General features: G+C 44.7%; 1 protein-coding gene across 3 annotated transcripts in view; it reads right to left on the reverse strand.

Annotated features, from left to right (window-relative positions):
- Window positions 1-1,846: 1,846 nt before the first annotated feature.
- LOC138758496 (intercellular adhesion molecule 1-like) overlaps window positions 1,847-12,513 on the reverse strand; it is a 59,457-nt gene continuing 48,790 nt past the window's right edge. For all 3 annotated transcript variants that reach the window (XM_069927471.1, XM_069927469.1, XM_069927470.1), the window contains 2 exons: window positions 10,922-11,203; window positions 1,847-6,140 (listed from right to left, as the gene is read on the reverse strand). In XM_069927471.1, the coding sequence (XP_069783572.1) occupies window positions 5,890-6,140; window positions 10,922-11,203 (533 nt within the window). In that variant the 3' untranslated portion in view covers window positions 1,847-5,889. The remainder of the gene's footprint in view (window positions 6,141-10,921; window positions 11,204-12,513) is intronic.

The following is a 12,513-nucleotide window of genomic DNA, read 5'->3' on the forward strand; positions in this document are numbered from 1 at the left end:
CACCGGTCTTCACTCTATCGACGACATCTACAAGAGGCAGTGTCTCAAGAAAGCAGCCTCTATCCTTAATGACCCCTCCTCTCCACCACCCTCTTCACTCAGGAAAAAGGTACAGGAGCCTGGAGATGTGCATTCAATGGCAAAAGGACAGCTTCTTCCCCTCTGCCATCAGATTCCTGAATGGACAATGAAAACTACCTCGGAGAATTACTCGGAACAAGTGATCCTCTGTTTTCTGATGACACTGCAAGGCCCTGGGAAACATCATTCCTGGACACTTGGAGACTGATGGCGATCTCTGATCATTAATTCCAGTCCTGTGATGCCCTGGGCTGTGTCTACCTCAGGGCTTTCCGTTGAGGGGTATTGGTGTCCCCATACTGGGCCATGATGCAGCCGATCAGCACGCTTTCCACCACACGTCTGCAGAAATTCGCCGAGGTTTCCGATGTCATACCAAACCTGCGCCAACTCCTGAAGAAAGCAGAGGAAGTTAATGAAATCCATTCATGTTAATGAAAGGATTTGAGATGAAAGTAGAAGCGTTCCTTTGAAACCTTTCATAAGCTGACATGGTGTAAAGTGAAGAGGTAATTACCGTTAATTTCTGTGGGAACATTTTTCGAGCCAAAAAATAACTCATCAAATCATTCCGGATTCATCTAATGGATGCACAAAATCAATTGAGAGAAAGCAGAGACTCACACATTTGAAACCTAAGGCGGCTTGATGCTGAGTGTAGTTCCCAGGGAAGGACACTCTCGCTGCTTGGGGTGCACACTGCCTCTATAACGGCTCACCGCAAAACAAACGCTATTCTTGCTTTTTGCCTACATTTTTCGAGCCAAAAAATAACTCATCAAATCATTCCGGATTCATCTAATGGATGCACAAAATCAATTGAGAGAAAGCAGAGACTCACACATTTGAAACCTAAGGCGGCTTGATGCTGAGTATAGTTCCCAGGGAAGGACATTCTCGCTGCTTGGGGTGCACACTGCCTCTATAACGGCTCACCGCAAAACAAACGCTATTCTTGCTTTTCACCTTCTTCCGTAAAAGCGAAAATCCTCTTCAGATTTCTTTTGGCTTGCGGAAACAGGTACTGGTGTAGGTCTTTCATAAAAGTGAAGTGGCGTAAAATGAACTTTTGGAAAGCGGGGGATGGGGAGATACCTGTATTTCTTGACGGGTAATTTATAGCAGTATTTGCACTATTACAAATGTTGTGCCATGTTCATGACAAGATTCTGATTGGTTTTATTGAAGGAAGTGTGTATATGTGTGCTCCTAGGTTGGGTGAAACAGCGTTTCATCTGGTTGTATATAACCATATAACAGTTTACAACACAGAAACAGGCCATGTCGGCCCTTCAAGTCCGTACCGGTTCACTTGAACAACTCCACTAGCTCCTCCGCAAACTCCTGAGGAAGCAGAGGCTCTCTTCATGATGCCACCCATGCGCTGGTTGTCATTATCTGAAAAATTTTACTAAGATGTATCTTGATTTTTGATAAGCCTGTGGTGCAGTCAGATGAAAGCAAACTTGAACTTGGCTCAATAATGAACAAATACGGTTGGGTTGATTGAACAATGAAGTGACGAGTTACCTAACTTGCGCCTCTTCCGCCCCTTCCCCTCCCCCCGTTCTGCTCAACCTCGACATACCTGATGAAGGGCTCAAGGCCAGATGCTGACTGCCTGTTTTCCGTGACAATTTACTATCCTGAGATGTCGGGGAGACTTTTAGCAGTGTGCGTTGGGAAATTGTGTCCAGTGCGTTGTGTGATCAGGAGCCTTGAAGTGAGAAAGCGGTCACAAGCCAACGATGGTCTGAAAACAAAGTTCTTCTTTCCAACATCTGTGTTTATTGTTACACCAATAACAAAAGTACATTTTCTTCAAAAATATATTCCGGTTACTTGTCCAGATGTCCCTGACATTTCAGTCGAAACAGCCCTTGTTATTTTATCACCTCCAATCTGAATCAGTGAAAGCTGACAAAGAATTGGCTCAAGTTTACATATGCAATAAAACACAAATATATTCAGGAACCAGTGAAAACACAAGATTAAGAATATGATGGAGAAACATATACTATTGTAATTATATTAATGTTATAAAAGAAACAAATTATAATACACTATAAACAACTTGCAATCAGATTAATTGGTAAACTAGAAAATTGGGATTCAGGAAGCAGGATTGGGTGAGCCAACAACTGATAGAACATTACAGCCCAGCAACAGGCCCTTCTCGTCTGTGCCAAATTATTTTCTGCCTAGTCCCAGTGACCTGCACCCATACCATATCCCTCCATACCCCTTCCATCCATGTACCTGTCCAAATTTACCAATTCAGCTGGCAGCTTGTTCCACACTCCCACCACTTTCCACATGGCATTTCCCCCAAATGTTCCCTTTATACTTTTACTCTTGTTCTGTTGCTTTTATCTCACCTACTTGTTCTCTATCCCCCTCATAATTCTGTCTTCCTCTATCAAATCTCCCCTCACTCTTCTATGCTCTAAGGAATAAAGTCCTAACCTCCTTCTCTTTAACCTCGCTGTTTGTTTGCCTTACTTTCCCGGACTCTGTACCTGTTTCCTGATGAAATACAGATGCAGAAACAAAAAGCATTCAAGATCTCCCCCATCTCTTGTGGCTCCGTACATAACTGGCCACTCTGATCTTCAAGAGGACCAGACTTGAATCTTTCTTTCCTTTTGCTCTTAATAGAATTATCATCTCCTTCTCTGCCAAAGCAACCTCATGTCTTCTTTTTTCCCTCCTGATTTCTTTTGCTTTTTCTTGCATTGATGGAAAATTAGAATTAAATTAACATAAAATGCAAGTAAAAACGCCAAAAGCTACAACTATACAAATAGACACAAGATGGTCACTGGTTTAAACTGGGGCACTGCACTGGTGGGCTTGAAACTATTACTGTAACACTGGGACACAATACAGGTGCACATCCTTTATCCGGACATCTAAAATCTGGAAAGCTCCAAAAACCAGCATTTTTTTGTTTCCTGGTGCTGGTACAGCAGAGGGGTGGGGGCGGGGGTGGTGAGAGAGAGAGAGAGAGAGAGAGAGAGAGAGAGAGAGAGAGAGAGAGAAAGAGAGAGAGAGAAGCGTGACTCAGGTGGGCGGGGGGAGAGGAGAGATGGCAGTGCGACTCGGGAGGGTGAGGGGGGGGAAGAGAGACGGCAGCGTGACTCGGGCGGGCGAGACGGCAGCGTGATTCGGGTGGGTGAGTGGGAGGAGAGACGGCAGCGCAACTCAGGTGGGCGGGAGAGGAGAAAGATGCCAGCACGACTGGAAGGGGGTGGATACGGCAGCACAATTCGGGTGGGCTTAAATCTGGGGCAGCTGGCTTTTGTTCTGAAATCTGGAAGAATATAAAATTCGGAACACACTATCCACCAAGGGTTCCGGATAAAGGATTGTATACCTGTACTGGTGTTGGTAGGAAGATAACAGAATTGGTGGGAACAGATCTGTAACTGTGAAACACTGGGTTACAAAACTAGTGGAGGCAGGTCCATTACTGTACCACATTGACGCAGAGTACTGGTCGGGGCAGATCTGTCACAGTCTAACACTGGTGTACAGTACTGATGGAGACACGCCAGATTATTTGAATTACTCTCTCTCTCTCTCCCTGGGATTCTCCATGTTAAGGAGGCCAGTGCAAATGAAATTAAGTGCAGTGTTTACTTAGCATGGGCAGAAAAGAAATGTCTCTGCTTGCTTACTTAGCGAAGGTAAAATTATTAGCTCTCAAAATTGCGTACAGCTAGACTATTTTGAAAAAAAAACGTTAGTTTTACCAGGTTTTTCTGAATGATTTGGATAAAAGGGTGGAACAGTTATCATAAAGGGCATTACAGTTAGTGCAATGCTGTTTCAGTACCATGGACTTGTACATTCTCTTCGTGTCTGCGTACATTTTAAACAGGTGAGAGGAAACCTAATGTTTAAAACACCCAATGGGGTGTAATTGGGTGGCACGGCCTCATTGGACAAAAGGGCCTGTTACCATGCTGTAAAATATTTCTGTAGATAGATATCCATTTCTGTGGTTAGATACTTCCTCAGTGGAAACCTGCAACTGGAGGCAAAGTTCGAGGTTGCGTGATTGAGCATTTACATCGAGGAGGAATTTCTTCACCCTGAAATTGTGAATTGTAGGACATCCACAAGTGGTTTCCTATTCAGTGGAAATGGGGGGGGGGGGGGGGGGTGGTGGGAAGTAATTGGGATGAGGCAGAATCAGCCCATTTCATCAGAATGCACCTGCCTCTGTTTTCCGTGCAGGGAGATGTTACTTCTGGTGATTAGGACATGGACTAGGAGATGGATTTTATGGAGCATCTTAAAAGCAGGAGAGAAATACCATGTTCTTGAGAAAAGGAACTGCAGAGCTTAACACTGAGGAAGATGAGGCCCAGCTCCCCTACAGGGGATCACGTGAAGAAGAGAGGGGAAATGGGCAGCAGTGAGTTTTGGGAGGTTTGTGCCGCTGGAGATTACAGGGATAGAAATGGATGAACGTTGAAACAGTACAGCACAATACAGGCCCTTCGGCCCTCTATGTTGTGCCAAATCATTCCAAAAAAAAAACTAAAACCCTTTCTACCTCATGACCCTCTATTTTTCTATCATCGACATGCCTGTCTTTTAAATGCCCCTAATGTTTCAGCCTCCACCACCATCCCTCATAAGGCATTTGAGGCACCCACAACTTACCTCAATGTTCTTCCTAAACTTCCCTCCCTTCACTTTGAACAGATGTCCCCTGGTGTTTGCTATTCCCACCCTGGGGGAAAGGCGCTGGCCGTCCACCTTATCTATGCCTCTCATAATCTTGTAGATCTCTATTAAGTCTCCTCTCATCCTTCTTCACTCCAAAGAGAAAAGTCCCAGCTCTGCTAACCTTGCATCATAAGACTTATTTTCTAATTCAGGCAACATCCTGGTAAATCTCCTCTGCACCCTCTCCATAGCTTCCACATCCTTCCTGCAATGAGGTGACCAGAACGGAACTGTGGTCTCACCAGAGATTTGTAGAGTTGCAACATAACCTCTTGACGCTTGAACACAGTCCCCCTATTAATGAAGCCCAGCATCCCACAGGCCTTCTTAACTATTCTATCAACCTGCATGGCCACCTTGTTCCTCCACACAGTTAAGTATCCAACCATTAACCCTGTACTCAGCCTTCTGGTTTGACCTTCCAAAATGCATCTCTTCACACTTATCTGGATTGAAATCCATCTGCCACTTTTCTGCCCTACTCTGAATCCTGTTGATATCCTTTTGTAACCTACAACGACCTTCGGCTCCATCTACAACTTCTCCAACCTTCGTATCAAATTTATTGACCCATCTTTATCTAGGTCAGTTACTTTAAAAAAAATCGTTGAGCAGGGGTACCAAAACAGATCCCTGTGGAACTCCACCAGTCACTGACGTCCAGGCGGAATACTTTCCAAGAAGATGTAAAAATAATTACCCAAGTGGATAAGAATATTGCCTGCCTCATATTTTATCCATTTTTAACATATTCAAGCATATAAGCAAATAGTTACCACAGAAACAGATTATTGCACACAATGAACAATATTCATTTCCATTAGCAGGAAGGAAAGTCGAAGAACTCTGATGTTCTCAGTGTTGAAATTGATGACGGAATTCAGTGCATGTGGAAATCACAATAAACCTTTTGACACTAATTCAAAAACATCCCAAAATTCAGAATGTTCTCCAGAAAGATCTGTCTTTACGTTTAGTGCTGTAAGTACTGTCAGTAAACCATAGCAATGCAATCATCAAACCTCCCTCTGTAAAATTACTGTGTTAACTCAATTGAACCAATGAGTTTTACACCACTTGTATTTTTGAATCTGTTTGTGAGTGGTTTTGGATTACAAAATGGTTTGAATTCACTTTCTTTAAAGGGAACATTTCTTTATTTTCATTCCCTTGAGGGATTTCTTGATTCTTGTTGGGCGTTGCATTTAGTACTTTATATTCTCCAGTTTTACGAGCTCTGTTTACTAGGTACCAGATGACTGCCAATATTCCTGCGGTCGCTGCTAAGATGAATAAAATGACCATCCACCACGTTTCACCTGTGGAACATTCACAAAAGTGATTACAAGAATCATCAAAAGTGGAAGGCAAATATATCTAATAAACCACTGATTCTTTGAAAAATTTATGACTTTTGCCACCCTCATTTTATTAACCTGAGATTTCATATGTAGGTAAAACTTATTATTGTATATATTCGTGTAATAGTCGACCCCCTCTTTTGGCCCCAAAATCATGTTTTCCCTATGGCCTGTGTAGAAGTCAGCCCCTCTATTCTTGGCCATCCGAGCTCCCAATGCCCCTGACCAGGTATCGTCGCCTTGGCCACCTGCCCACCCAAGCTCCCGATGTCCCGAATGTGGAGTTCGACCATCTGAGGTCCCGACACCCCGAATGCAGACTCATCACCTGATCCCGGCCATCCGAGCTCCCGATGCCCCGAACGCAGACTTACCACCCGATGCCTTGAACTTTTACTGCGGTCAAGGGTATGACTCATGTAAAAATTGTCCCTCCCAAATTTGACCTGAAAAGTTGGTCCAAAAAACTCGACTATTACATGAATATATACAGTATTAATCTCATGATATTTATGAACACATTCTGCATACTAAGAATTTGGCCTGGTCACATCTGAGGTAAGGTCATTTACTTGGAGCATTAACTGTTTTATGCTAAGAGTTCCCACCATTTTCTGTTTTCATTTCAGAGTTTCAGCTTCTGCAGCATTCTGCTTTCCAGTCACTGCCCTTTGTAACCAGCCTCCGGACTCTAAACTACATCACAGTCCTCCCTTCTACCATTTCTCATCTGGTGGTGAAGTATTTTGTCTGTGAGAAAACCAGCAAGGCCCAAGTAATCACGACATAATCCTTGTAGTGATACTGATTGAGGGATAAATAATTGATTGGCCTCCGTGGAGAAATCTTCTGCTCTTCTTTGTAGAAGTGTCCATGTTTTCTTTATACAAGTCCAATTCCACATTTACTAGGTGGCCCTGTGAGTGTGTGCCCTCAGCACTGGGTGTGTGCTCAACATTCGAGCACAGCTCATCCAACCTGGTGTTTATCTACTGTTAGGTCTGCTTTGTTCATGAATGAGTGAGACAAACACCAGGCTGAGTCGAAATCAGGGTTCTTTGTTCTTTATTACCGGATTGTAACACTTGCGACTAAACATGTTAGTCGGAGAATGCATTCTGCCGTTATCAGCAAAATGGTGATTTTTTTATACCCTTGGATACATGCTTAGAACATCATCATATCATTACTTGTCCAATGACTAAAACTGTTGCTATCCTTTCCCTGCTAGCTTCCTGCCTCTCAATCCATCAATGTCTCTCTTATCTTGTAAGTACAAGGATGCATTTACATCTTGTTACAGCCCTGTACATTCCCATCTCATGATGTTTTACCTAACAGGAGTACAAGGACACCTCCCCTTCTTGTTACTGCCCTGTACAGGGTAACTCCCTACACATTCCCATCTCATGATGTTTTACCTTACACTACGCAGGACGCCAACTTTCCCTTTGTTGGTTTGTACTCAGCTTTGCTCAATCTGAGAGACCTCCTGTTTGTCTCTTACATTGCCTTCCACAGCATATCCCCTCCATTCTCTGAATATGTACAGGGCTGATCCACTGTGTTTGCAGCAGGCCTGCGTTTTGTTTTGGACTGCCAATGGCCTGGAATTTATAACCATATAACAATTACAGTACGGAAACATGCCATATCGGGGGTTCTAGTCCGCACCGATTTACATGAAACTCCAATTAGTTCTACCTACCTACTCCCTGCCCGTAACCCTCCAACCCCCTCACATCCAACCTCTTCTTAAATGACAGAATTGACCCTGCTGCAACTACCTCTTCCGAAGGTCATTCCACTCAGTCACCACACTCTGAGTGAAGAAGCATCCTCTTATATTACTTCTAAAGTTTTGCCCCCTAACCCTTAACTTACGATCCCTTGTTCCAATCTCCCCTACCCTCAGAGGAAACAGCCTATTCACATCTACTCCATCTATTCCCTTCATAATTTTAAAATCCTCTATCAAATCCCCTCTCAACCTTCTACGCTCCAATGAATAAAGTCCCAGTCTACTCAATCTTACTCTGTATTCAAGTTATTGCAATCCAGGCAACATTTTTGTAAACCTTCTTTGCACCCTCTCTACCTTATTGATATCGTTCCTATAATTTGGAGACCAGAACTCCAAATAATACTCCAAACTTGGCCTCACCAATGCCTTAAACAGTCTCAACATCACCTCCCAGCTTCTATATTCTATTCTATGATTTATAAAGGCCAGCATACCAAAAGACTTCTTCACCACCCTATCTACATGGGAATCCACCTTCAAGGAATGCTGAACTGTTATTCCAAGATCCCTCTGTTCCTCGGCATTCCTCAATGCCCTCCCCTTCACTGCATATGTCCTATTTTGGTTATTCTTCCCAAAATGAAACACCTCACACTTATCTACATTAACCTCCATCTGCCATCTTTCAGTCCACCTTTCCAAGCAGTCCAAATCCTTCTGGAGTCCATTTGAATGATACAGGCCAATGGTAACCCCACAGCCTGCACTACAGGCTGGCAAAGTGTAGATTCATTTCCTCAGCTCCCCTCACTGACAGAACAGTCTGGAAGAACACCTAGCAGTAGTGAGAAACTTCACCTCCAGATGAGAAAAGGGTGAAGGGAGGACTGAGAGTCCAGAGGCTGGTTACAAAGGGCAGTGACCAGAAACCAGAATGCTGCAGATGCTGAAAATCTGAGATGAAAACAGAAAATGATGGGAACTCAGCATAAGACAGTTAATCCTCCGTAAATGACCTTACATCAGATGTGACCTGAAACATTAACTCTGTTTCTCTCTTCACAGATGCAGAGTATTCACAACATTTTCTGCTTTCATTACCCTAAACAGCAGTTTAAGGATCTTATAGAAACATATAAAATTATGAAAGGCTAGATAAGATAGAGGTTGATAAGTTGTTTCTATTGGTGGGGGAGACCAGAACTAGGGGACATGGCGTCAAGATTCAGAGCAGTAGATTTAGGATGGAGATGAGGAGGAACTGCTTTTCCCAGAGGGTGGTGAATCTATGGAATTCGCTGCCCCCTGAAGTAGTGGAGGTGAAACCAGTAAATATTGGGTAGATTTCTGCATAGTAAGGGAATTATGGGATTATGGGGGAAAAAGGCAGGCAGGTGGAGATAAGCCAAGATCACAATGAATGGTGGAGGAGACTCGACAGGCCGGAATTGCTTCTATTTCTTATGTTCGTATGTCAATTTGTTCGCTTTGTGGAGTTGAATAAGGAAAAAACACAAATGAGGAAATTATTCACGATACACAAACATGCTGGAGAAACTCAGCAGGTCACGGAGCATCCACAAGAAATAAAAGGTAATCAATGTTTGGGGCCTGAGCCCTTTGTTGGGGTAAATTATACATCCCTTTTTTGAACCAACGTGAGGTGTCTTCTATGTCAATCTAGGAAGTCACAGAAGATACTACCTGTAAGGTAGTATCAGCTTCCCCAGTACAACAGGGAACACTAGCCTAGATTTTGGTGCTCACGTTTCTAGAGCAAGACTAAAAAATAATAATTAAATTTAGACTTGCAGCACGGTAATAGGTCCTTCGGGCCCACGAGCTCGTTCCACCCAAATACCCCAATGAACCTCCCAACCCTATACGTGCTTTTTTGGAGGGTGGGAGGAAACCGGGGCGGTGGTCACCCAGAAGAAACCTACATGGACATGGGGAGAATGTACAAACTCCTCATAGATAGTGAAGGATTTGAACCGGGGCTGCTGGCCGTGCTAACTTGAATCACCAATCTCACGACTCATGGCAAGAGCAGCAGCTGATGAGCTGCACACGGTCTGACAGAAGTAAGAGTGGTTGTCTAGCAATATCTCCGTTTCAGCAGTCCTGGCCTTCGCTATCCTCAGTCCTGGCCTTCGCTATCCTCAGTCCTGGCCTTCGCTATCCTCAGTCCTGGCCTTCGCTATCCTCAGTCCTGGCCTTCGCTATCCTCAGTCCTGGCCTTCGCTATCCTCAGTCCTGGCCTTCGCTATCCTCAGTCCTGGCCTTCGCTATCCTCAGTCCTGGCCTTCGCTATCCTCAGTCCTGGCCTTCGCTATCCTCAGTCCTGGCCTTCGCTATCCTCAGTCCTGGCCTTCGCTATCCTCAGTCCTGGCCTTCGCTATCCTCAGTCCTGGCCTTCGCTATCCTCAGTCCTGGCCTTCGCTATCCTCAGTCCTGGCCTTCGCTATCCTCAGTCCTGGCCTTCGCTATCCTCAGTCCTGGCCTTCGCTATCCTCAGTCCTGGCCTTCGCTATCCTCAGTCCTGGCCTTCGCTATCCTCAGTCCTGGCCTTCGCCATCCTCAGTCCTGGCCTTCGCCATCCTCTGTCCTGGCCTTCGCCATCCTCTGTCCTGGCCTTCGCCATCCTCTGTCCTGGCCTTCGCCATCCTCTGTCCTGGCCATCGCCATCCTCTGTCCTGGCCATCGCCATCCTCTGTCCTGGCCATCGCTATCCTCAGCATTTACACTTAAAAAACAACGCACAGAATCCTCATCAAGGGCTCGTCTGAAATGTCAGTGATGTATCTTCACCTTTGCTACATAAAGGCACTGTTTGACCTGCTGAGTTTCTCTAGCAATTGTTTGTTTTTTGACTTAACCACCGGTGTCAACAGAATCCTGTGTTTTACGTCCGCATTTACAAGGATATTTCAGGCCCTGAAAAGTTCATTTATTTATTCTCATCTATATTTTACGAGCAAGATAACACACGAACCTTCCATCATGAGTTCCACCACCTTCTCATCAGTTCCAAGCTCATTACTGGCTCTGCACCTATAGACACCTTTGTGTTCTGATGTTGTGTGGGAAATGTGGAGAACTCCACTGTGGTTAGTCTCCACCTTTTTGCCCTGGCTGGGAACGATCCATTCCAATGTGGCCTGGGGGTTTCCGCTGGAGTGACAGGTCATTGTAACTTCATCACCATTCTTGATGAATACTGAGCCCCCGTCCACAGTCCTGTTATTAACTGTGATGCCTGTGTTTTGTGGTTTATCTGAAAAAGAATGAAATTAACAGCAATATTAAGCAGCTCCTGCTGCAACGTCACTTCAACCAGATCGAGTCTCCAAATGGATGGAAGCCAAAACCTGACCAGGTATCCAGCTGTTCAGAGCAACTCTGCTCCAAAGTCCAGGGAGCCTCGTGCCCTGAGTTCACAATCAGTAAACCAGCTGGGGGTCTCAGTTTAAATATATCCTCAAGGTTTCAGAACACTGGTGGATCTTAGCTTGAACAGCTTTTTGGAGCCAGATGAACTCTTTTCTACCAGCAATACTTTAAAATCCTGCTGCCTGTCTCTTCAAAGTGGGAATTCAGACACACAGGCCCTTTCAGCCCATGAGCCTATTTACACCCAACTGACCAACAAACCCCAGTATGTTTTTGACTGCTGGGAGAAAACCCACACAGACACAGGGAGAATGTACAAACTCCTTACAGACACCCTGGAATGCTGTAACTCATTGACCCTTTACAAAATGGATGACGCTAACCACCAAGCTAACTGCGTCACCCCGTCATAATATAGACAGGAGGTGGCCGATCCACATGAGTGAGTTTTGAAACTGGAGTGCCCGATCAGATGATCCTCTCTCTAGGAGACCCCAGTGTCATATGTGCAGCGAGGGCAAACTCTTCAGCCATCAGTGACTTCTAAGTTACTGCATCTTCTGTGGTCAAGGAGAGACCATTAACCTTGGATCAAACCATTCCGGATTCAAGTTGCAGTCCAGAGAGCTGAGCACAAACTCCAGGCTGACTGTGGTCAGCGTAGCGGCTCTCTAGCGCTATGCTATTACAGCGCCAGTGACCTGGGTTCAAATCCAGCGTTGACTGTAAGGAGTTCTTAACGCTCTCCCCATGACCTCGCACATTCCAAAGACATACAGAGAGGTTTGTAGCTTAATTGGTCACAGGGTGTATTTGGGTTGCTTGTGCTCGTGGGCCAGAAGGATCTGTTACCATGCTGTATCGCTAAGTGATTTAAAAAAATAAATAAATATCGAACGCAGTATTGAGGGAGTGCTGCACTGGTGTGGAGCTGTCCTTCGGTTGAGGCATTACATTGAGGGTCCATTTTGTGAATTATGCTATTGTGACAGAGTATTTAGAGGTGTTTTGGGAAGATTACAGCAGGTTGCACACAAACATTTTAAAACAGAATATTTGCACGACTTTTGCAAAGTGCTTTTTGCAAAAAGAGCAACAAAGTTGCAGCGTACAGCTGGCCTGGGAGAGCATGTGATTTTTGCAAGCAGAGAGAACAGTTTTGCTCTCAGAAAGGGAGGGTGTGAAACAGAAAGG

Source organism: Narcine bancroftii, chromosome 3 (assembly GCF_036971445.1).
Source record: "Narcine bancroftii isolate sNarBan1 chromosome 3, sNarBan1.hap1, whole genome shotgun sequence".
Lineage (NCBI taxonomy): Eukaryota > Metazoa > Chordata > Chondrichthyes > Torpediniformes > Narcinidae > Narcine > Narcine bancroftii.